Genomic DNA, 25,440 nt, shown 5'->3' with positions numbered 1-25,440 from the left:
TGTTGTGAAAGTGTAGCTGTGAATGATAGCCATTGTGGTTGGTGGTCGACGACCGCAAGCCAGCACCTTCTGTAGATGAAGATCTCAAGAAAGAACTTCATGTTATGAAATTCTCGTTTGCGGGGGGTAATGTCATGATTCTAAGGCATGACATAAAAGGAAGTTGAAGGGGCAAGAAGAAAGAAGACGATGCCACACGAGAAAACGATTTTTGGAGGGGAAGAAAAAGAAGAGGACGGCGTGAGAGTTGTAATCGAAGACTGAGACCGGGAGGAAGCGGCGCATGGGGTCCATGGCTATGCTCCAGGACGCGCCCGACCCTTGCTGTGCACAAGCTGTCGCGGCGAGAGTTCCACACTCCCCTTCAGGCGCCTAGGAGACAGGGGCCTTCGCTCCCTTGGGCAAGTCGCTTTGGTTCGTCGACGCAACAAACTTAAACTGTAAGGCCTGCTCCGAACAGCTTCATTTCTTAGAACTGTAGATGTGCTTAACCGTGTGTGTATTATTTCCCCTTTTACTGTGTACATACTCCCATGCTTTCCGTTATATCTTTGTCTTTTTTTTTTTGTAAATATAATGGGCTGTAAATTATTCGTTTTCGGCCTCGCCTCTATCGCATTCGCAACGTCTCCGGCCGAACCGTGACACCTGTGAGCAACTTTGGTTATGGGAACTGGTCCTTTGTCCACAAGTGTATACGGTTTCTTGTTTTATTAAATGCAATAGCATTTCTGCAGTCATCAACTGTGAAATTGCATACGTCCATATCTGTTATAGCTCGATAGCTAACTTGAGCATAAAAATTTTCCCGCTACATTCATTGGGAAATGCTTCTCCGCTAAATTTAGCAGGAGAACCTGAAGTGATGTGTGCTAATTGATTCGTCAGTTTGCTCAACGAGCAAACCAATAAATAACTCTGCAGGCAAAGGATCCCAAATGCTTGTGCATAATAAGAGGCTTTGCATGGGTCCTTTTTGGGAGGTTTGGAAAACAGTCCTTTTCAATGTGCATATGGGTGGACTGCCAGAGCTGTTCCGACTGCACTTGTGGCTCAGCCGGAGCATTAAAAACCGAGAGTGCACAAACGAGCCCAGCACCTTTTACAGCACAGCTTTTAGGCGCCAGTTTCCGGCTCGAATGGAGTCGCCGTTGGTGTAACCGCGCGTTGCATTATGGGACGTTTCCCATAATGACGTCATGTGCGACGTCACTGGGGTCACAAGTGACGTCACGAAGGTCACTCGTTAAGTCCTCGACTAACGTCACAAGGGTCACGAGTAACGTCGTGAGAGAGGAAGAGAGGGTAGAGAAGAGCAGGAGAGGATACCCTCCTCTTCATGCCCTCCCCTCCTCAAAAGCTGCACTCTAATTCGGCATTACAGGGAATTGTAAACGTCTCATTTTTTTTTCTCGCATTTTTTTACGAGTCAAGTTGCAGACATACAGACAGTTGCAAACCAACAAGCTTTATTTCGGTCAATCTGCAGTCACAAAGTTGTGCACAAAACCGCAGTTAATTTTGGCATAAAAAAGCACATTTTGAGCAAGCGACAAAAAACGCCACCATTTCCGTGCAGTGCACGAATAAAGCATTTGAACATCATCAACGAGGGGTGCCTCCGACTACACAAGAAAGGGAGTTCGAGAGATAACGCGCACAAACAAAAACAAGGTAAATACTGGCAACCTCTATCGTATGGACTCGAAACACTGTTGTCGAGCACCAAAACTGCTTGAGCATTGCCAACTACATATAAAACGTGTAAAAAATCAACAACCTGGTGGGAATCTGACTAATTGACTGCTGCAACCTTAAGGCTAGTTCGCGCGTTTGCGTTCGAGCGTCATTGACTGCGTCGCAACCCGTTGTAGCCGCTTACGAAAATAGAACACGCTGGTCCCATCTGTTGGCCAGCCCCTGAACACTATCCGACCTGCGTATATTTTAGACACCATTCTTTCGCTCTGCGCTCGAAATGGTCCCAAGAATCTTGCAAGCGACTGTTCTTTGTCGCGTAGCTTGCGCGTAGATTTGATGTCACAAATACACGGCAAGACTTTTGCTCTAGTTGGACACAGATCGAAGGGGTTCTGGGGGATAGCCTAACAGATGGCACCAGTTTATTTTCTCCTCGTCGGCGGTGGCAACGGGCTCCGTCGCACTCAAACACGTACGTGCGAACCGGCCTTTTGTAGACCCGCCGAAATGAGACCTTCGGTGAACTTTTCGGCTTCGAGAGGCAACGCTGACTGCAACGACCCAACGTGACGCCGGACAGCAAGAGCCGGCGACCGGACGGGGTTCTGCGGCAGCTGCTCAGGCGTACTGGCAGCGGAGGGAGGCGATCAGGACGTCGCCCTCCACCGTGACGTGGCTGATTCTGGACAGCGGCTGCAGCCTGTGCTGGTACTCCACATAGTGCTGGCCGTTGACGGCCACGTTGAACCTGTCCGGCAGCACCTGTTGCGAAAGAGACGGTCGAGTTTGCGGTCGGCCGGTGTCGGCACGGCGCTTGGAACGCGCCTTCGACCGGTGCGCTTGGCGTCCCGTCCCTCCCGCACGTTGGAAGCGGTCACAAAGCGGCCACAAACGAAGTTACGCGAGCCAGCCTGTCGTGTTGTCAGACATCGCGATCCCGGACGACGGTGCAAGAAGACCCGGCCAAAACGTTTGAGCAAGTGCAAAAGCTGCCGCCTCCATCGCGGTGTCCCAACTCCCAGCTGCCGAAGCTCTACGCAGACAGTGGAGCGACCTGCGGCAGAACGGGCGCTCCGACGTCCCCCACGACTGCTGCGACACAGCCGGCATCGCAGCTGGCAACGACATGACACTTCTACGGCGTCGCGAGGCAGACGTTGATAAACAAACGCAACGATCGGAAACGGATACCAGGCGCCATAGTATTGGGTCGACAAGTGGGGCCAGTCTCGTACTTTTACAGCGAAGCTGTTTATGGCCAGGGTTCCGTGGATTTTTCGTGTGCGTGACCGAAAACTTTATGCTCGCACTGCCGCACTCCTTCCCCGTATCAAAGATTGAAAGTAAATAACCAAAATAAAGCGTTGACGAACACATATGCAAGATGCCATTTGTTTTAGGCTTTTGCTTTAGAAGAGTTACTGCTGCAGACGCCGGCACGTGGAACACCATTCCCTGCATTCTCCTTGATGCTCGGGTAATTTAGCAATAGGCCTATCAGTAGATTAGTTATCAATAGGCACCATTTTCAAGATCAGTAGACTCTCTAAGACGACTTGAAGGCAGAAGCCCAAGTGCCGATGCATTAAAGAAAGACACGATTTTACGGATGCGGCGGATTTGTCATTCTGTTTTGCTTCCGAGTTACATGTCGCCACCAATTTTCATGGTGTCCCATCGCGCTATCCCGGCCCTTGCAAGCAGTCTCTATTAATATTGATAGTGCCCTCTCTGTGCATTACGATCGTGGAGCATTCATTTTGAGCGATAGTGTTTCGAAAACATTACAGAAACCTTTATCATACCCGTATTTCTGTCCACGCATCGTATGCAGTGCTCAAACTCGTAGCGCAATACTTTTCGAAAAAAACTGCCCCTTTCAGGGGATTGCGACTCGTACGGTTACACCCATTTTTATAACGGTGCACTTACAGACTGGAAAATACGGTACTACAGCGGACAATAGAGCCAAAAAGCTCCTTCGTGCTTCTTTGGCAAACCTGCCAGTTTTTGGAAAAGGCGCGGTTCGAATTAGGAATGGAATGCGAAGGTAAGGTCCTTATTCAGAACTAGCTGACAAATTTAGAAATTATAAAGCTTGCAGGGATTGCAGATGCAGAAAAAGGCCGGATCAGGTCTCCTTTCTCCTTCGCCCGGTAGTTCTCCTTTCCCGGCAACGTTTTCCGCAATTTGATCTGTAACGACCGCTGCCGTACCTGCACGAGCATATCGAAGTGCACGCCGGGGTGGAAGACAAACTTGTGGCACTTCTTCTCTTCGGGTCCCCAGTCGCCGTCGACGAAGGTGTTGCGCACCACCTCCTTGTGCCGGAATCGGGGGTTGAAGTGGAACGCCACGTCCGAGCCGACGCCTCCGCACGCAAAGTTCACCGAGAAGCTGCGTCGGCGGTGGTTACAGATGAAAATGGGAAAAGGCACGCAGTATTAGTGGTGCAAAGGTGCCCGGAACGCAGCTTTGACTGGTCCCCGAATTCCACGAATTAAGAATCGGCACAAGGGTACAACTATTTCTCTTTCCGAATTCGGGTTTGGGTGCACGTCGTCTGGACAACGTGCCGGCCGTGAAACAAGGTTTGGGCTGGGGATGAATAACTTTCGCTTGGGAATTTACTAATAGCATATTGTTTAATGGGCCAAAAGAAAGAAAGTCAAAAGCCTGAGTTTCAGTGCGAAAATTTGAAAACACAGCAGACTATTTCATACCTCCTTCCCTTCGAAAGCTCTCTGCCTTTTCACTGCGATACATCCACGGCGCCTGAAGCGCATCACCAGTCCTAAACGCACATCACACGACACCGGACCTCACTTATTCCCTTCAGCCTTAACCCCTTTAAGATTGGATAACTAAGCAAACTGGTATTATAGAAAATAAAGGAAGGGATAGAAAGTAGAAAGAGCCAGGCAAACGATTGCACAAGTTCACGCTGCTTCCACTAGATCGCGCCACTTACAGCACTGAACTTTGGCAGTCGTGGCGGCGGCGGAAAGTCGACTTTGAAACAAAAGGGTGCAATGAAAGACGATTTCCTTTCTGGAGATTGGTGCAGGTAAGAAAAGTTGGGTGGCCTTACGAGACTGCCTCCGAGTGGGGCCTGCCGCTGATGTACACCATGAGCCCGGGCGCCAGCCTCCCGCCGGGCAGCGGGTGGGAGAACGGGGTCGGCTGCAATGCGAAACACGGGGTTTGAACCACCACACCCTCAACGCGAAGGATGAATGCTTGACAGAGAAAAATTGGAACATCATTCTTTCTTCTACTGTCCGAGCGCTCCAAGGAGCGATTCTTGGGCGAACTAGAAACATATTCGCGCAGTATTTCGATTTGCTGGGGCTATATTTATAGTTTTGAAATTGTTTTGACGCTTTGCGCACGTGATACGCTCGAGATGGTCGCTCTGCACGTCGGCTGCTCTGGCGGTAGTCACGATTGGAGCGCCAGCTGTGTCAACTCTGACTTTTAACGCTTCTCGGAATTTAATTCGGAGGACGAGAAGCTTACCATCAGATAGAGGAGTTCTATAAAGTACCTCTGGTTTGGAATCTGAAACAGCCGGAATGTAGCGGAAGCGGATGCGCCGAAATGACACCGAATAGAAGAAAGGTGGCAACTTTTTGCATATTTTCCTTCGATGCTTCTAGACCTGAACAGCTTGCAAGCACTGTCTCTGCTCCCGCCAGATAAACAAGAAAGCAAAAAGAATGTTGCGAATTGGCCCCCTTTTTTTTTTTATACCGTTCCTTTGGAAACAAAACCCAACCACTGGGTAATGTCTTTAGGGGAAAAAAAAAAAACTCGACCGTCAAAAGGTTAAGGGTGGGACACGTGCATGACAAAATGTCTCGCGGTCCGTACGAGGGTTCGGAAAGACGGCAGAATTCGACCGGCTGCCTATCGATTACGACATCGTATGCATTCGCTTCACGCCGTGATTGGCAGGCGCCTTGCCGGATTCCCTCATCGCTCCGACGTGCCGTGCGATCCGCGAGACATTTTGTGGTAGACGAAGCACTAGAGCAGGGGTCTCAAACATGCGGCCCATGACATGATGGGACGCGGCCCACAGGCAACCGGCTACGAGTCCCGGTTCCATGTCTCGAGTGCTAGAAATGGCATGCACCATAGTAATCTCATCTCACCGATTTATTTAAGCTCGAAAAGTCGCTCCGCTCTTTTAACTATTCACATAGTTTTTAGTTAAAAGTTTTACTTATCTGCGTTCATTTGTCCTTTGTTTCGCTTCATCTTTTGCTTCCCAGCTTTTTGTAATGTAGAACTATTCCGCTAGGCTGCAAGCGCGAGCTCTTTGTTGAAGGATATATATTGGCTGCGCAAACTCTCTATCACCAGGAGCAACTGCCGAAGACAAAGCTACAAACTCGAATTCTCACCTTAAAAAAAAAAAAAGAATATCACCATTAAAAAACAAGTATGGGTGTTGTAGTACAAATCGTCAGGAAAGCAAGAATTGCAAAATAACTTATTGTTTTTTTAGATAAATGTTGAGCTTGGTTAATTCCCGAGTGAATTGAGCAACGGGAACGAAAGTGTACTTGCTCTTTTGTTCCATTAAAAATGCAAGCACTTTGGTGGGGCGGTGTCATTTTAATTATTGTTATCACGTCAGGTCAGGGCCCAAAGTAGTCGTATAAACAAATCAAATCTAAAAATATCACTAGCAAAACTGAGTTTACAAAAAGCGTAGAGCACGACGTCTTTAAATCGTGTCACTCTACCCCCCCCCCCCTCTTGACGTTGGCTCTCTGCCTTCCCAGTGTCGGCTACCTGGCCTTCATGCTCAAATGAGTTTGAGACCACTGCACTAGAGTTTAGTGAAGCACTAGACTCCAGTGCTTCACTCCTCAAGTTTGACAGGGGACACCACCTAAAAATTGCAATTAAAAAAAATATCTTTTTTTTATTTATTGTGGTTTAACAACTAATAGTGCATGCAAATTTTTACTGGAATATCTGAAATATTTACGGATAATAAAACATTTTTGATAAATTAACGATGCAGAATCACGTTTTGGAAATGTAAAGCTTCTACATTTCCTATTTTCTAACAGCTTTAGCTCCGCACCAGTACGCCCTAGAATAACGATTATACTCTTGTTGGAAAGAGCATTTCTTCACATTTTCAGTACACTAAACATATTTATTCGAGAGTAATCTCTATTTGGGCAAAAACACCATAGAAGTCTAGGTTTCCCATGGAAGAGTCTATGCACATGGCCAAGAACCAAAAAGCCCACCCCTATTGAAAAGAAAACTAACTGCAACCAGCATTTGTTTATGAAAGGTCACGTGGGTTTCTTTGCTTTGTATTTCGATGATGCTTGCCCTGCCCGTAATTGCTGACGCTGGTTTGTGCGTTGCAAGCATATCCAATTCCTCATTTCATAATCAATGACCACATGTCGACAACAAGATGACACTCGAAGAAAGCATTTTGAGCTCGGACTCGCTCAGTAAGGCCGTGCAGGAAATTGGGTATAAGCGGAAGGCACCATCTATGCTCTTGGTGCCTTTTAGTTGCCACCACCACAAGTAAAATCAGATGTAGTGGTGAGGAAACTTCAAATAGGTTTTTCTCAGTTTCACTTTTTGCAGCAACTTTCGTTTTAGGAAGTCTATCATTTCAATGAATTGCTGAATTTTATTCTTTTCTGTGGATATTTCTGAACTGAAATTTACTGAGGAATGCAGATAGATATTTATTTTTCTATTTAAATAAAGTTCTTATTGACAAAATGTAGGGTTTTGATGAGGACAAAATGCTCCGTTATGTGGAACACTTTTCAAATTGTCATTTTGTATTAAAAAGCACAGATTTTAGGGTAAAAAAATAGATAGCCACATTGCCGAAATCCAGTTACAGCTGAAGCTTAGAAATGCTCAATCTATTTTGCAGCAATTTTATGCAATAGATTTCCTTGCCAAGTGAGGCGACTTATATGAATTGGTGTTTACTTCCCCCTGTAGCTTATTGGAAAATTGTCCTACGGAAATGAAACATCAGACAGTGCATTTACGCAACAAGATGAATAAACCCTTTAAATTTCATCGATATTGAGCGACTGGTTTAAAAGTCGTCAGTTGAAGGTAGTGTCACCCGTTACAAACCCCAAAAAGCCACAAAAAATACTTTTCTTTTTCTTTTTTTCTTATATTGGTAGATACTCGGTATGCAGTGCTTAGTATAAGGTCCCCATGCTTCCAGCATAAAATAAAAGCTTCAGAAGTGGCAAAATGGGGAGAGAAGAGATGGTAGCCAACAGCAACTAGCAGAAACGGGAGGAGTCGCCAGAATGCCACGACGACGTAACATCGTAAGGGAAACTAGGGTCATTTGGCTCCCCGCAAGAAGCCTCCAGTTCACACTGCTTTCACGCATGAACATTGCAATCGGGAGGATCGGTGATCGAGGGGGCTGGATGGGTGTCGTGCCGGCGTGCGGTCCTCTATCTCTACATCTACAGCACGATTAAAGACCAGGCAGCAACGGTACTGCGCCGGCCAAATTTCATATCCACAGCGATAACACCAGACGCCCATTGGGGCCGACTCGCTCCTTGCCATCAAAACGTACATGCGACGCATTTGTACCATTACATTGCAGTGAATGGCTTACCGGGTTGTAGACGGTCTGTGGCTCGTTGGCCGGCTCCAAGGTGGCAAGGCCCGTCGGGAGCATGACCGGGGCGGTGCACGGCATGGCCATGCCGACACCTTCCATGGGCGGCAGCTGCGTGGAAATCGCGAGACGGTGCACGCCGTCAGCTCCCTCGGTGGCTCTGAGGCAAAGCGCTCGCCTATGGATTTCCGGTAGGCGGGTTCGAATCCCGACCGAGGCACCTGAGATCCGATGGAGGCTGATTGCGGAGAACGCGAGTCTTCGTCCGAGTGCGTAGCCCGCGAGAGGGGTCGTTCGGCCTTCCAGGAATCAACACACCGGAAAGTTGTCCGGCTTTATGTTACGAGATGCGACGAAGGTTCAACGGCACTTGCGTGAAATGCCTTTGCACCTACTGGATTATTCTACTATGTGCAGTTTTCTCCCCGCCCCCTTTCTACACAACAGAGGAGGGCAAGAGGGGAGAGTGTTAGTGCAATGTTTACCACCCCCCCACCAGCACTCCACACGGTGCAACGCCATTGGTCGCTTACGCTATGACAGCATATCAAGATTTTTAAAAAATCAAATTTTTTAAAAATTACATAAATTATATTTATTTTGTTTAAATCAGATTATTTGATTCAAATCACTGTAGCTGAAAAATAGGTATTCCTTAAGGGGTATTCACACGAGGGAGAAATCCCGGGGATTTCTCCCCGGCACGCGCATCCCGCGACGAAAACGACAGGCTTTCCGATGTGCAAAAGCCTCGCGTTTTCATCTCGTGATGCGCGCGTGTCGGGGAGAAATCCCCGGGATTTCTCCCTCGTGTGAATACCCCTTTACCACCACCGTAAGATACGGATAATTTACACGCTCTACAATAAGCACCCACCCCACGATCCTGTGACATTCGGAAGATGCACAAACCGGAAGATAGACAAAGGACACGTCTTTACATATCATCGACCTCCCATTTTCCAGTTTAACATGATTATCTCCAAATTTTGTATATAATTCTGTATAACTTAGGACGAGTTGGCGCTTGCTCGGGACTTTGCAGTAGATATATTTTTCAACCTGCCAGATTGATATATATCAGTTCGTTCAATCACTGATGACAATGCAAAGAAATAATTACTTTGAATGTAACGTATGGTTTAATTAACGGCATTTTATTGCTCCAATTCCCTACTAGAGCAAAAACAGCTTGAGTTTCTAAATTATTTCAAAAATGTATTTTAGTTTTCTATCGAGTTCTGACTTGATTGCAGTAGGAAATAACTTTTCTAGCTTTGGTTTCTTTTGCATCATGATTTAGTTTCAATATGATATTACATTGCTGGCAAACAAAGTGTAAGTGAAATGCTTAAATTTTTTCAAAAGCACTTTTTTTTTTTTGCTTACATTAAATTTCTTAAAAATCTTTCATGCTTGAGGATTCTTTGATTTAAATACAAGACAAATGCATAAAAAGAGCATCAAACGACAGACAAACGGAAAATAAAAATATTTCAGAATTGCTTTTGCGGGAAAGGTTTGATTTAAAGGGGTAGGGAAACGAAATTTCAGCGCTCATTTTTTAGCTTTAATGTGTTGCATGTTGCACCCTAACCTCAAAAACACGTCTTCCGTTGAAGAGCACAAGAAAACTAATTTTAAAGCTAAATAAACAATCTTTCAATGTGCACCTGGTGGATGCATGCGGAGCCTATTTGGGAGGTAGTCTAGCAACGTTGTAGAATCTGCTACGTAGTCGTGACGTAGCAGATTCCTTCGGAGCAGCGCCGTCTTTTGGAATTTCAACATTTTCCTTAATCGCACACTGTATCAAACGGTCCAAGAAGACGGAAAGGAAGGACTCCCCTCTTTCTCGGACCCTCGTTCGTGCAACCGGAAACAGCCATTCTCCCCCTAGAAGATTAGCCCGTCGCTCAAAACTCTAACAAAGGTTGCTTTCCCCACCCCATTCAGCCCTAAGCTGCCAGTGTTGTGGAAGCTACGTGCTCCTTGGGCCAGCCACACGCTCGTCACCCCACGGGTACTTCGAGCGGCTCGGTTGTAACGCGCTGACGCTATTGACACCACCACAACGCCAACAACGCCACCAAGGGCAAAGTTCATAAGCACGTCTGCCTTGCTACTCCACGAACGCGGGAAATCTTTTCTTTCTGTTTTTGTTTGCGCCGGACATCCCATGATGCATCGCGCTTTCCGCTCGCTTCTCGTCGAGCGCTTGCTCGAGTGCATTGTTTGGAACGAAAAATATAGCCAATCGTTCAAAATACAAACGTGCGATTATCATTTACGGAATTTGAATATTTCATTTTTTGTTTCCGTACCCCTTTAAATCATCCTATAAGAACACATCCGATTTAAATCACATTGATTTTTCCTCTTCACCCTGCAGCAAACCAACAGCTCCGCTCCGTTGCCTTGCCACGTTGCAACCAATGCTAACAGGAGCAAGCGAGGTTCGTGCAAGGTACCCATATGAAGGCGTCGCTTTAGAAAGACTCGTGTCGTCCGCACCCACCACCGTTCCCAGCGGAGGCTTTTGCTCCGCCGTGTGGATAGTGACGGTGCCCTCGACATTGAGCCGCTCCACCAGGGAGAAGAGCAGCCGGTGCTTGAACTCCGCAAAGTGCATGCCGTTGAACGCCACCTGGACAAGGGACGAGAGGTGGGTCTTGTTAACGCTCGCTCATACTATATGTCGAAAGGGATGGCAAAGTGATTCTCAGACACAATTTTTTTCCAAGAGCATCTCGTGCGATGCGACGAATCCCCTCTGTGCCGGCCCTCTTGAGGGAGAGTGAATAATAATAATCTATTGCGGGTGCTCAAAGTTCTGCCAAGTATCATTTTGAGACTCGTAGGACTGATCCCGACAAGAAAGCACACAATGTAAAAAATAATATTAATAACAATAATGCTTTTTTTCGCTCATGCCCACAGACAACCGTATCGGTCTCCCGTGTGGTGCGCACTACACTGACATCAAACATAAAAGCCAGTATTAAAACTCGAACAACAAACGCTAGGGAAACAAAACCAAAACATATGAAGACGTGCCTTGGCATAATAACATCCATTTACGCATGTAGATTATAATCTTGAGAAAGTTAAAAATGTCAGTTATCTTGACATGCATCATGATAATCATTCTGAATTCTGGTTAAAGGGCACATAGAGGAGCTGAAATATAGAAAATGAGGATGTTTAGTTTAGAGTGTGTTTTCTACTATTCGTCATAATGTCTGCCACAGCACGTGTCACCTCACGTGCGACTCTCTTAGAGCAAAGGGCAAAAAGAAAATGCAGCATATTTTTTTGTTCAGTTTCTCGTGCAAAAGTGGGTGAGGGAGTAAAAAAAAGAAAAGAGGAATACACATTCCACTGTTGTTTTTTTCTGGGCATTATCCAATTTTATCTCTGTAGGTCTGCATTCACTCTTTTAATTTTCATCTTAAATAACATCAGAGATGTCCAAGGTCATGCATTATGTTAGGATGGGTGCAAATACCCAATGCACGCATGACCCCTCATAAAGCAAAAAAAAAAAAGAAAAAAAAAAAAAAAAAAAACATTTCTAGCAAGCGTAGATGAGCTAGACACAATACAGGGCATTCACAAACTTAACGGTTAGGCAAGTTCAGACACTGACTTCCAAACGGAGTAAGTTACAGTCATGCCTCATTAGTACGGACCCCATTAATACGGACAAAATATTAGACAAAAATTTCGAGACACTCACACTTTTGTGAAGTTAAAGCAAGAGTGCGGGCGAGCTGGCTGAGTGTAGACATTATTTTAGCCTTGCAGAGTGGAGACGAAGAGGACAAGGAGGTCTCCACTCTCCAGGGTTAAAATAATGCCTTTTTGCCTCATTATTATGGACAACTCATGTTACGCACGACTTGCGGGGGGGGGTGCGGGCGGAGGTGTCTGTATTAACGAAAATGACAGTACCAACCAAGGGCCAGTTACGCAACTAACGCACAGCAAACAGAACTCGAGAAGACGCACCTTGTAGTCCATCTGTTCCACGAGGATCATGCACTCGAAGTTCTGTCCGTGCTGAACGGGAACAGACTGGACGACCTCCTCCGTTTCCCACTCGTTGCCACGCAGCGTGTTGAACACAGTGTTCCCCGCGTCAAAGCGGGGGTTCACGTGCAGCGCAATGTCGCCCTTTCCCGTCACCAGGTTGATGCTGAACCTGAAAGGGCGACGTCGGCACACTTCAATTTCTCTTCGTCGCAGAGTCAGCAGGCCCGGGCGACATGAGACGCGAAATGTCCGACCGACCGCGCTGCAACTGCTCTCAACCTCTTACGGCGAGAGAATGTGCGGGCGCTAGCTGGCGCCATCTACCAGGTGTCCCTGGAACCCTTCCAATCTGCACATAGCTATATGTTCATTTTCATCTTGAAAACAGGAGTAGTAGTAGTAGTAATGATGATGATGATGATGATGATGTTGATAAAAAAAAAAAAGTCTGATTCCTCCCAGAGCAATACCAATTTCCCCCTTTAGGGATTTGAGATATACGTAGGGGCATTTTAGATTAGGTATGTGTAGAATTCCGTGTTGTTAGATATATAAAAGAAAACACAGAAAAACTCGGAATTTCGAGGCCACGATGGCAAAACGAAAAGCAAAAAGAATGGTGGTTTACGGTGGTGGTTCTGAGGAGTGGTCGCTTCAGTTTCCTTTGAAATATTGGGTGTACCGTTTATCTCGTCGAGACTTGTTCAGAACTACGGGTCATCGTACTTCGGGGTCGCGGCAAATGCTGCCGTTCCAGTTTCCAGTTTGGAACATACTATTTGTGCATCTTAGAGGGAAAAGGGGTTGTGGTTTTATAACAACGAAAGCTACGAGCCTGTAGGTTGCATAGGAGGGGGCAGGGCAGCTGGAGTTTCTATGCTTACCACCGAATTTGTCCCGGTGTTCAGCTACTTGTCGTAAGGCGGTTGGTATTGCGGGCACCAATACCAAACACAGCTGGAGAAACATCATTTTGATACGCACAAGCTTTTATGAATTTAGTGTATGTTTGTGTACGGATATCTTGAAAATTTTAAAACAGTAAAATTGAACTCTAAATTTCAGAGAATTGGGAATTTTTGAAAAAGCAAACTTCGATAAACCACGAATTTTCCGCAAAAAAAATAAATTCCAAGAGACACCCTGCGAATTTCACCAAAAATAAACTCCAAAAACACGGAATCCTGGATATGCGTTATGTTATTACGACATAAGTGTTTCAAACGCCACAAGCATCGCTTCTTCCTCTGATAGCTAAATCTTGTAAGAACTACATCGCGCAGCGTAAGAACAATGCGCAAAACTTGCTTCGTTCTTGAGGTGATGAGTACAGACTGAAGGTTCTGCAATATTTGCAAGATGAAATCTATGCACTATTTATGAGAAATGGTTGCTTATAACATTTTCTTAATTATTTCGAGCAGACAATAAAAGAATGGCACGTAGAATATGTGCAGATTGAAAGTGTTTCGCATTTGCAACGTGCATGCACAATGGCATTTCTTGCTGCTACCTTGCGTGTTTGGACAGTGTTGTGCCCTTACTTCATTTCCCAACAGGCAGGTACAGCTGCAACAAATGAAGTCTCGATATTTGAAACTAACAGGGGGAAGAATGAGTATCAAAATCACACACTTTCAGTACCCACATCAATTCAGTCTTACAGCTTTATTCACTATTACCCACCTATCTTTTTTTTTTTTCTGGTATAAACATTGATTAAATTAAATCAATGGTAGGTGTGCTGATGCCACGAAAGGGTCCATACAACTGTGATAATAAAGTTAAAAAGAAAAAAAAGGCAGCATTAAGCTAATTCTGAAATCTATGGGTGACTACTGTAAAATACTGCAGAAGCACCCGGAATTAATCTTTCGGCCAGACTTGGGAATTATGCAAATTATAAGTTAACCCCCCGATCTGACCAGACAAGTGCCCATGTCTAGATTAGCTCTCTTTCACATAAGATATCTGAAAGGGAGCTGGACATACAAAGAGATTAACACACATTTCTGAATGACAAGCATGTGTGTATATGTTCATTTGTCTTTTCTTCCTTGTGTTGGCAAACCAACAGACCTTTTCGTGTGGTTATGGACATGGCCAGTCAGTTCGATGATGGTCCCGGGGACAAGCGGTTGCAGAGGGAGGTCCATTGGAACTTCCTGCGGTTCATTGGATAGAAAAAAAAAAAGAGTTAAACATAAAGGTTGGTCCTTTCTTTTTTTTCTTAGCGTTTGTTTTGGGCAAGGTTGGTAAAAGTAAATGATTGTAGCGGCAACCTCTTTTATAGTCGTTTCACACAATGTAATTTGGTTACAGCCACTGCATCGTTGGGTTGTAGCACGATTCCCCCGGTGGCAGTTCCCCTGTCCCAAATGCCCCGTGCCATTTCCCCCGAGTGTCAAAATCCCCGTTGTCCAATTCCCCGTCTTGCCTCCCCCGAGCGCCAGCACCCCCGTATCCAATTCCCCCATGTTGTAACTTTTGTGTGCCTCTCTATCCAGTGGCAATCAGTTGATCGAACGACGTTTCATCGACATATCGTTTCATCAAAAGTTTGTTACACCAACTGCTCGGATTAGCTTCCTTTTGTAATAAGTCGCCTGTGTCTGTCGCCGCGAGGCGGTGTGGACGGGTGGTCCGCCTGGATTAACATGGGTCCCTGTGATGCACGTGCGACGAAGCTAGTTTTTTTCACGAAACATGGTGCCGATGAAACGAGTGTCAACGAAACGATATGGACGCCCGTTGATCACCTCCGATGTTCTTTGAAACCAACGCACACTGTTATTCCGTGATCCTGTGTCAGTTCAGTGATTGACAATATTGCAAATTATGGGAGATTTATTAACATGTTAATGTATACAGTTTTGTTGAAGCAATGTCCACTACTTAGATACCGCAATATCGCTGCACCAGCCTCAGGAACTCTTGAATGTTGAGCTCTCCATTGGACGGACGCTGCTCGAGCTTCCTGATGGCTTCGTCCTTCATCTCCCACTTCTTTTGTCGCTTTCGGGCTTGGCCGCCGTTGGATACCTGGAGGAGGGTGACTCTGCTAGTGGCCTCGTCCCGCTTGATGTGCTCCACGAAAGTGTAGACATTGGGGTGCGCTTTCCCGATGGCGTTGTTAATTTTTCTGTAAATAAAAAGCACAAGGATTACAACTCCTGGTAAATAAGCATTCTGATTTTTTTATAGCAAATTTATACCATACTGAAAAATGAACTGACCGGTGCCAGGCCTCCTCTAGGTTGTTTGTCCGGGCTCCGCTGTTTTGGTGGTGGTTCCACTGCTGGGTGTCGTAGTTTCCTAAGAGCCAAGTATCCTCGAAGTACAGGATAAATTGTGGGACTCCAAGGGCTGGTGGTGCAGTTGCCTTCAAACCCCGCCAAGCAATACGTACGAACGCTGGCGGGACAAAGGCCAAATTGATTGTCTGGCATACAGACATCGTTACCGAAGAATCTTCCTGGTAAGCCTTGGCAAGTCCGAGTTCTTGAACCTTCCTCCAGATTGCTTGAGCGAAGTGAAAATGGCAACCCTGGTGCCGGATTCCAGGAAAAACGAAAAGCCTAGATAAGGGCCAGTTCAAAGTCCGTACGGACAACGCTGAGTGACAGAGGTGCACGAAGAGCGTCCAACGCCGTCTTGAAATTCGTGAAGGCCGACACATATACTTCTCGAGACTTCCCAGGTAGAAGAAAGTAGGCGATATTGAAGCTCAAACCCTCTTTGACGGCGCTTATTGTGACTAGTTGATAAAACAATGACGGGCAGGAGGAAAACGTGCCATCGATGAACACTTCAACCATTTCCGAAAAATGAAAAAGCAGCTCCTGCGTGCAAAAGCAAAGAACACGGCCTGCACTTCTGCTGACGTCGAACAGCAGGAAGTCTCGCTTGTCGAGTGTCTCCGTATGTAGTCTTCCAAGGTTAATCTCGGCCATGTCCCTTGGTAGGCTCGGTTGCTGCTTTCTCTTCTGCTCAAGATCTCTCTGCTGTACACTTGCGGTGCTGGCAAATGCGGCTCCAACCTAACCCTTTGCTTCAGTGCATTCTTCAGTCGCGCTTCCCGAAGTTGGCTGCTAGCAGGTGGATGGTTGTGCTCTGAAACACATAGACGTGATGATAATGAAACGCCGCAGCAGATTTTAGCCTCATTCATTCAGTGCCCTTCAAGCTGAACAGCAATACGAGAGTTTGCGAAAGTAAAAAAGGAAAGTCATTAGCTCACCTTGTGTTGTCTTGACGACTTTTCCGTGCTTTGTGAGAACTGCTGCTTTGCAGTTATTTGTCCAGTATTTAGCACATCTCCAGGCAGTTTTCTCATCTTGGTTCTTCCGCTGAAAGCAATACTTAAATCCGACTAGTACTAAGGCCTCCTTCCCTTTTTCCGTTTTTAAATATTCGACCTCCATCTCCTGCATCTCAACCTCGTCTGGGAAGCCTCCAATGTTGAAAGTTCCTTAAATAGAACTCACCTGGTCGCGTTCGAGGTTTCTTTGTTCTTGTTGACCCTCGGTATGCACCTTTTCTTTCGTCCCGTAACGAGAATCGGGGGCAGAGGACGGGGGGAACTGATAAGGGGATGGGGGCACGGAGTTTTTGGAACACGGGGGAAATGAGTTCGGGGGAGATAACGCGGGGAATTTGCAGCGGGGATATCGACACGGGGGAATCGGGATTGGGTTATTTCGTGCACCACCCCATCGTTGCACCTCAGTCGCGCGATATTACCCTTTCACCAGAATGTATTTCTAATCGAACGAACGGTCAAGTGTGCCGTTTCAGAGACGCAGATCAAGATCGAGCCTTACTCCCCAGCAAAGAATACACGTAGGGACGTCCCGCTACGAAGACAGCCGCGTCTTCCACACAACATAACAACTGTTTAAGATCGCTGGACGTTCGAACTTCGGACTTGGATCGGATGGAATACGTACGGGGTCGAACGTCACCAAGCTTGGGTCAGGATACGCTGGCAGGGAGCAATACGCGAGTAGCTTGCCGGTCATCCGTGAATAGGAACCGCCAATATGACGGCCAGGGACGTCGCGTTTTCGGAATGGGCGGAAACTTACACAGGGTTCGATTTAGCCGTTCAAGGTTCCAGAATGTCCGGACGGGACCCCTGCCTCCACTACGCGTCGTCGGCTTGGTTACGCCCAGCACCACAGAGGATACGAGTATACAACTCGCCCGAGGCTGACCGGGCCGTTAAATATAGATAAGGACGGCCGTAACGACGTCACACGTAATAGGTGAGCAATGTTCCTTATCCCGAACACGACTTCTTTTCGCTAATCATACGAACGAACGTCTGAAGCAGACTGCTGTTGAGGTTCTAAACAGTTTATTCGATAGTACGAGTAATGACAGTTTCGTAGGTTTCGAACATCAAATGATAAAATTCCTGTGTAGATTTTTTTGTATTTATTTATTATTTTTTTTCTCTTTTGTTTTGTTACGTACGCAAGTAATAAAAATAATAAATCGAGCGAGGCGACCTTTTTGTTTTTCGTTTGTTTGTTTGAGAATTTAATCACGTGATTCCTCCTGCAGCGCGCATTTGGAAACTCGTTGTTTGTGAGTCGAATGACCCGAAAATTATGGTAAGTAGCGGCGATTATATTACGCCGTTCACTTCGTGGTCAGCTGGCGTTACCTGCCAGGCAACCCGAGGGACCAGCCGAGCCGGGATTTGAGGAAACATTGCGTGTCAACGCAGTTGGGATCGTGCGACTAGTGCTAACCGAGAGGCCATGCAATGTTTTGGTGCTGCTTTAGTGTTGTGTGTTTGTTTAGACATTGGGAAAGTTAATCAGCGGCCCCCATTGGGCGTCTCCGAGCTGCGGTGCGTCAACGTTAACAATACACTCGGCCGCTGACCCCCCTCGTCGCCGTATTGTCGACGTGCCGTGGGGTCGTGTTCGCTAGCTGTAAAGTCACTGCCTGTTGCGTTGTTTGCTGTATCCGCGACCTGATGGTATTAGCGCGGCTTAATGATGTAACTGTCGTTAATGTCCGGTTCTAGGAGGACAAGGAATTCGAAGTCCCCTACGCGAACAAGAAGATTGCGTGTGTGAGTTCGCGGCCGAAGCGCGGAAAGGCGACGTACGGAGTGATCCTCACCCACGGCGCCGGTGGCGACATGCACCACAAGCACCTGGTTGAGTTGGCGTCCGATCTGGTGTCGACGGGCAACGCTGCCGTGTTCAGGTTCACCTGCCGCGGTCTCAACATCGTGCACAGGATCAAGGTCTACAGCACCGTTTTGGTATGGTATCCGCATGCTATCACCGTTTTACATTGGGCCAATCTACAGGGTGAAACAAGGAGACGCCAGGCTCTTTAAATCGACCGGAAAATTCGGTTTCTTAACCTATCGCGCTACGAGTTTGTGCAGCGTTGCCCACAGATGGTGCATTTGTTTTTGTAAAATTTGCAAAGAGCGAACTTACCTGGGGAAAAAGTAAAGAGAGTGCAAAACGGCGCCGTGTTGTTTGCAGACCGGTGGCGTCGCTGCATTTCCATAGGAGCTAAGCCTTTTTCTTTCTTTACTTTTTCCCCAGGTAAGTTCACTCTTTGCAAATTTTACAAAAAAAAAAAAAATGCACCATCTGTGGGCAACGCTGCACAAAGTCGTAGCGTGATAGGTTAAGAAACCGAATTGGTGTTGATGTCGCTGGCCTGTAATAAGGCGGAGTCTCCTGAGGGGGCGGTTCACCGAATGATACTTTAGCGAATAGTCGGGCGCCGCGAAGCGGCGTTTACGTGTGGGCCGATACACACACACATGTGGGTTCACATTTTTTGTAATGAGCCGCCGCAGACTGTCGCCGCGAAGCGGCGTAAAGCGCAGCGCAGCGGGTGGGTTAACGCGCGCCCCCGTTATTCCCCCGGAGGCTCCGCCTTATTACAGGCCAGCGACATCAATACCACCGAATTTTCCGGTCGATTTAAAGAGCCTGCCGTCTCCTTGTTTCACCCTGTAGTGCGACATAGGCACAAAATGACCTGTGCTGAAAGCTCGAATTCTGACCCAAATCTTGTGCCAGTGATAGGGATTCCAAAATTTCAGAACAAAGTGTTGTCCAACTGAATAGGTAGACACTTTTTTTTTTTTTTTTGAAGTTCTAAATTAGAAAGTGATTTCTTCTGCTAGAAGTAGAATAAAGAATTCAGAAGTTGAGTTCTTAAACTCAACCTTGTCCCAACTGGGCCCCCATCGGTTATAGTGTCCAAGCTCTCAGTAAGGCATAGCATATTTTCAGTGCCCAAAATTGTTTGGTTTTCTTGGGTGACAGCCAGTATGTTTCATCACATATATTTAAAGTTCCGTGTTTTCAATGTTTATATTTTCTCTCGAAGTCGGGGGTAATTGCTCTGCGTTTATTTTTTTCCTCTGATTTGGTGTCTAATTTCAATGCTTGAGAGTAATCCGTGTTTATCAGGCTTGTGCTGTAATGCGACTCTATAATTATGGGAGAAATACTATAGTTCATAAATTATAACATTTTCTCCAGAAATGGTGGTAAAGATAAGAGAAAAGAATGGGGCAAGTAATGTGGCTTCGATAGAAAAGAACAACCACAAGGACAATTCAATGCAACTGTGTTCCAAATCAACAAGAAAAAAAAAAGTAGGGTAGAAGATTTTTTTCCATAAAGCTGGTATTTTTTGTTTTGTTTCTAAGGACAGTTTAAATTTGGGGTTTTTCTGTTTTCACCAATTCAGAGAAAACTGTCTGGTGTTAATTTTCTATGTTTATTGGTTCATACTGCAAACACGAAACACTACATATAATGTAGTCTAACAATGAGTCAGTGTACGCTTCATACCACGCACAGGCATGAATGTTTGCAGAGCTATGAGGGGGATCTACGGCCATGTGTAATGCGCTGCTGCTAGGAGCATGTGGAGCAAAAACTGATGCTGCAAAGTTCTAATCTACAGCGAAGTCACCGGACATTCACAGGGGCTGATTAACTTCCAGCTCTCTAAACATGCTTGCAACACAATTACAGAGCTATGGTCATCTGCACTCATCTCTTTTCCTGTTGTGGGATCTTTCTCCTGAGTACATTGTAACGTGCAAGCTGGCAACAAAACGTGTGTGGAAGGGAGTGTGTTGGAGGTGAAATATAGAAGACACAAAAAAGGAAACACAAGGACAGCGGACAGCACACAACAACCTTTTTCTTGTCCTGTCAACAGAAAACAACACATGATAACCTTTTCAGCCCCTTCCTGTTGATTCCGATGCTTCTTTGTCTTCCTTTCTTCATGGACCGGGACGAGCCTGCCTCAGTGAAAGGGGCATCGATATACTACATGTTCGTCGCTGTTTGACAGAGCTTTGTGTGTTGTCCTCTGTTCCTGTAAGTGTTCCCCCTTTCGTGTCTTCTGTACAGCAAAACATGCTTGCACACTTTCGCCAGTAGGTTCGTGACTATTGCTGTTAGGCCAATGTCATCAGACTCCAGACCACATTGTTTCAGCAGGGGCATAACTCCACTGCATTGGTTTAGCAGTGAATGACGGGTAGCTTTTAATAGTCGTAGGTTAGCCAAAACAACTTACTTGTTTGTTTGGTGTTCGGGTTACCCTCAAGCAGTTACATTCTAAATGTGCATATTTCATTTTTGATTTTCAGAAGTATGTGCTGCAAAACTACGACTTGAAGGGGGTGTTTCTCGGTGGTAAGAATTGCAAGTCCTCATCTTTATAGGCTTTCGTTGCAAGTAGGCAAACCTGTGCAAGCTATGGTCGCTGACGGAATACAAAAGCAGAGAGGTTTTTCAGTTGTTCCGCTTCCACCATGAGCTTCCTACCTTCAATAGCAGTGACATCTCATGAGCTCTCAGTGTGCACATGCAGCCAAAGCACCAAGGAAGGCAACTAGCATGTGCTGAAAGTAGAAATCGGGTTTAGGAATATTGGAAGTAGAAATTGTTCTGGGCAGATCGGGCCTGAAAAAGTTTTACGAAGGCATATTTTCTAAATTAAACTGACTACCGAAAATCCCGAGAAATAGCCCACCTAACACCAAGAGCAAATCAGGCGAAAATACGGAGTGGGCTAACTTTCGGTGTAAAATCAAGAGAAGTTTAAAAAGTTGCTATTTTTAGGCTGTGTCTTTTTCAAGCTTGTAATGGTGGCGAGGGGCAATGAATCAAAGATGACTGTACTTCCCAGTCAGCAACGTTCGCCTTGTATCCCACCAGCTAGCTAGCTGCAGGTACGCCGAGGCCATCATTGATCCCCACACTACTATTACTAGAAGTGGGCTAGCTTTTTCGGTTTTTTTAAAAAAAAATATAGCAAATCAAGCCAGATTAAATGGTGGGCTATCTTTCGGGGGTGGGGAATCTCGGGATTTTACAGTATGTTAATACATAGTAGCTTTGCGCCAAAAAGCCTGTAATCAACAACAGTATGTTAATAATTGGAATGCCTAGACAAGCATTCAGTTCTTCAAGTCGATTCAAAGTGGCGGCGGGGTGCGGCTCGTGGGTCAAGGACAACGCCACGCCAACACGAAATGCCCGGTCTGACCACTATATTACCATTACACGTACTCAAGTGCATGAAATGAATGGATGGATAATAGTGGCGGTTAGTGGCGATACTTAGAGCCATTACACAACATAAGCCTAGGGTATTGGCAGCCCTACTCCAGTTGTTTTGGGGGTGCCACCATTTTTATAATTAGTGCAGAGCAACATTGCTCCCGCGATATCGCTTCGGTCTGTTGCAAACTTTTTATATTTCCAGAGGACGGAAAAGTGTTCCTGCAATTTTAGATAAGGCTTGATCATGGGCGTACCAACCTGGGGGGGGGGGGGGGGGGGGGTGTGCAAAGGGGGCGCTTGCCCCCATAGTTCTCAGAGTGAAGGGAGGCATGTGTTTTGCCCCTCCCCTGAAAAAGCAGCCACTGGGCAGGCAAACACTAGCCGGCAAGCCCAAGGGATACCAAGGGCACCCCCCCCCCCCCCTCCTTGGCCCTGTGTGTGTGTGTGGGTAGGTCTGGTTTGCCCCCCCCCCCCCCCCCCCCCCCCCCCACACACACACACACACACACACACACACACACACACACACACACACACACTCAAGAATGAAAGCCGTTTACAACTCCCTGTAATGCCGAATTGGAGCGCAGCTCCTGAGGAGGACGAGGGAACGGTACTGAGGGGAGGGTATATTCCTCCTCCTCCTTCGTGATCCTGCCTGCTACTCCTGAACGAAAGGGCTCCGGTTCGAAGCCGGCCGAAGGACAAGAGATAAAAGTATTTTCAAATCATTTTTTGGAGTATTGAAAATTCGGATTCATCCCCCCTGCTCCCCTCCTTTCTCCTCCTCCCCTCACGGGGGTCACGTGACCCCCGGACCTGTGGGGGTCACGTGACCGGGGGGGGTGTCACGTGACCTCACGGTTACGCCTACGACGACGACGCTCATGCCGGAAACGCGCCTAAAGGCCCGTTCACACTCTTGCGACCTCTTAAACCTGGGTTCCTTAAATCTTCTTAAACCAGAGAACACACTGGTGCCATCTATTGGGAAGCAGTGTAAACTCGGCGGTCCGGCATATTTTTTTTTTATTTCTCGCGCATTATCCTTTCTTTCTTGAATCGAAAAACATTTGTCAATGTTATAAACGAGCTTTTTTATGGGTATTGCGCACATTTGACCTCGGAAATCCCGCAAAACCTTCGCTCTTGTGAAATCTAGTTCCAGGGTCACCGCATAGATGGTGCCACAATGCCAGTGTGTTCCCTCATTCTAAAAACATTTAAGAAGTTTTAAGAGATCTCGTCTCTCTGAGTCGTACTCGGTCGCAAGAGTGTGAACGGGCCTTAAGAGCTGCGCTCGAAAACGAATTGGTACGCCACTGGGCTTCAAGTTAGCCGAAGTGTCATTACTCTGATCTTTAGCTTATTTAGTGACTAGCTGTACCCTTTGTAACGGTGGCAACTTGCACCACCCAGATGGATGAATGGGTGTTAACAATAGGACCCTTTGTAATGGGGTGCACTTTCAGGGTGTATAGCGACCGAGAAAACCAAGAATTGTCAGGGAAATTTTAACTACCAGAAAAAATCGGGGAATTGTCATGGATATTGTCAAAAGGCGAGCCCCGTCAGCGAAAATGATCCGGAAACGCCATCGAGTGCCTTGAGCAAAGACTTGAGGACTGGGGGCAGAACAATAGGCAATAAATTCTGTTTAGAGCGGGGCGCGGGCTCTGCTCACCCGGTGTAGAGCGTAGTACCCGATACAAAGGAAACAGCCGACAAATCCAGTACACGCCTTGGATTGGATTGGATTGAGGGCGCGACACTAGGCTAGATCCAGTTAGAGTTACTAGATTCAGTAACGAATACGAAAGCTGCAGACCCCAGTCCAATCCAAGCCTTAAGCCAAAAGTATCCGAAAGTGTGCATCTGACGGCCACGCTGCCATTAGCTTATGAACGTGTGTGGTTCATTGGTGTTTCCGAAAGTGGCCTCTTCATTGACAATGTCGGCGGCAAGAAAGTGCTCGTTTCTCCGTTGTGGACGAACCCGAATATTTCGGAATATGCAAGTTGGGTTAAGCCTGTGCAAAATGATCCTCACAGTACTCAATGCTCACCGCCTTCACCTGAAATTGCCAGGGAAACCCTGGAAAAGTCAGGGAATTTCAAAATAAGAATTTGCTAGACACCCTGACTTTGCACCACCTGCAGTCCGTTGCAGGTTGGGAGTGGGAGGACATGTTGCACCCACCAAAGCCCTCCACTCTTTCTTTTTTACCAGTCCAAACGTTGGAGATGATATGAGCGGAAAGGAGGACACCATCAATCATGGCGAGCGGAGAGCCTTATGGGAGAGGCTTGTCCTACTATTGTAAATCTGCAACAAACTGTAGACACTTTTGTTGAACCGCCAAAAGGAGGCGTTGTTGGCAATTTACGTCCCCACATACTTCCGGTCAAATAAGAGCACAAACAATTCCTACCGCTTTTTGTAGCGTTATGAAATATTTTGTGACCAGTTTTCCAGGCGGTTAGTGAGAGATTCCATCTTCAATCTTCCATTTCATAAGCGATTCCAGCTTCTGTATCTGTTGGAGATTTTTTTATTACTCTTGTAGTATGACCGATTTCACGTTATATGTTTAATAGCGCGACAAAAGGACATTGATAAATCCCCAGCTTCGTGATTTCTTAGAATTTCATTGCCCCAAAATTTGACATCAACGGACGCGGATCGAGGGCCTGCCGAAACAGAGCAACCGCAAGTCTTTTGGAGGGCGAGCGACTGGTTGTGTTTGCAAACAGTAACCCGCATTGTTGTCAGTCTGGGTGGTATCCGCTACCAAGTTCACCCCTACGTTACAGGCCGGTCAATGGGGGCAAGGGCCGCAGTCGGGACGGCCACATCCGACGACAAATCCGTCCAAAAGCTTGAGAAAAAGATCCTCGGCATCGTCTGCTTGGCGTACCCGCTGCACCCCGAAAAGCAGACGTCCAAACTGCGCGACGGCCCCCTGCTTGCCCTGAAGAAGCCCGCCTTCTTCATGAGTGGAACGAGCGACGCCTTGTGTTCTCGGGAACTCCTCGAAGAGACCCTGGAAAAAGCGACGTTCGAACCCGCTTTTGCGTGGCTCGACGACTGCGACCACGGGTTCAAGCGAAAGGGGGGTTCGTCTGACGACGAAGTGAGTGCCGGCTTTTCGGAGATTGTCAGCTGGTGCGAAGCTGTGGCCAAGGATGCTGTTTAACGAACATTTCTAAAATTGTAAAAGTTTGTTTTTAATCTTTAAAAAAAAAAAAATGTTAATGCGTTACCCGAGACTGGGGAAAAGGCGGACGACAACACAACACGCATTGTGTTGCCCTTTGTCTTTTCGGCAGTCTTGGGAAAAACATTCACCAGCTGGTTTGTGCAACTTTTTGTAAGTTTATAAAAATAAAAAAAAAAAGAAGAAAAGAAACGAGTTAGAGGTGAGTTCTAGCATATTTTTTGTCTCGTGAATTTGAATACCAGAAGCTT

At 46.5% G+C, this 25,440-nt stretch overlaps 2 protein-coding genes across 3 annotated transcripts; one reads left to right on the top strand and one right to left on the bottom strand.

Annotated features, from left to right (window-relative positions):
* Positions 1–1,452: 1,452 nt before the first annotated feature.
* Positions 1,453–17,747, bottom strand: LOC8033285 (galectin-4). 2 transcript variants are annotated; one of them, XM_040212671.3, is made up of 8 exons: positions 17,479–17,747; positions 14,471–14,556; positions 12,368–12,560; positions 10,875–11,003; positions 8,354–8,467; positions 4,793–4,884; positions 3,918–4,098; positions 1,453–2,463 (listed from the first exon to the last, which is right to left on the bottom strand). In XM_040212671.3, exons 2-8 carry the CDS (start codon positions 14,545–14,547, stop codon positions 2,320–2,322), a joined length of 930 nt encoding a protein of 309 aa, XP_040068605.1. In that variant the 5' UTR covers positions 14,548–14,556; positions 17,479–17,747; the 3' UTR covers positions 1,453–2,319. The 2 variants fall into 2 exon arrangements, with proteins under 2 accessions (XP_040068605.1, XP_029844859.2); XM_029988999.4 differs by having other exon boundaries at positions 17,341–17,726.
* Positions 17,748–17,946: 199 nt separating this feature from the next.
* On the top strand, positions 17,947–25,358 carry LOC8033282 (testis-expressed protein 30). Its single transcript, XM_029989023.2, has 4 exons — positions 17,947–18,009; positions 18,432–18,674; positions 21,054–21,099; positions 24,786–25,358. Exons 1-4 carry the CDS (start codon positions 18,007–18,009, stop codon positions 25,166–25,168), a joined length of 675 nt encoding a protein of 224 aa, XP_029844883.2. The 5' UTR covers positions 17,947–18,006; the 3' UTR covers positions 25,169–25,358.
* Positions 25,359–25,440: the final 82 nt, after the last annotated feature.

Source organism: Ixodes scapularis, unplaced genomic scaffold, assembly GCF_016920785.2.
Source record: "Ixodes scapularis isolate PalLabHiFi unplaced genomic scaffold, ASM1692078v2 PGA_scaffold10__122_contigs__length_95168666, whole genome shotgun sequence".
Taxonomy (NCBI): Eukaryota; Metazoa; Arthropoda; class Arachnida; order Ixodida; family Ixodidae; genus Ixodes; species Ixodes scapularis.
This window is presented reverse-complemented; position numbering and strand designations above follow the sequence as displayed.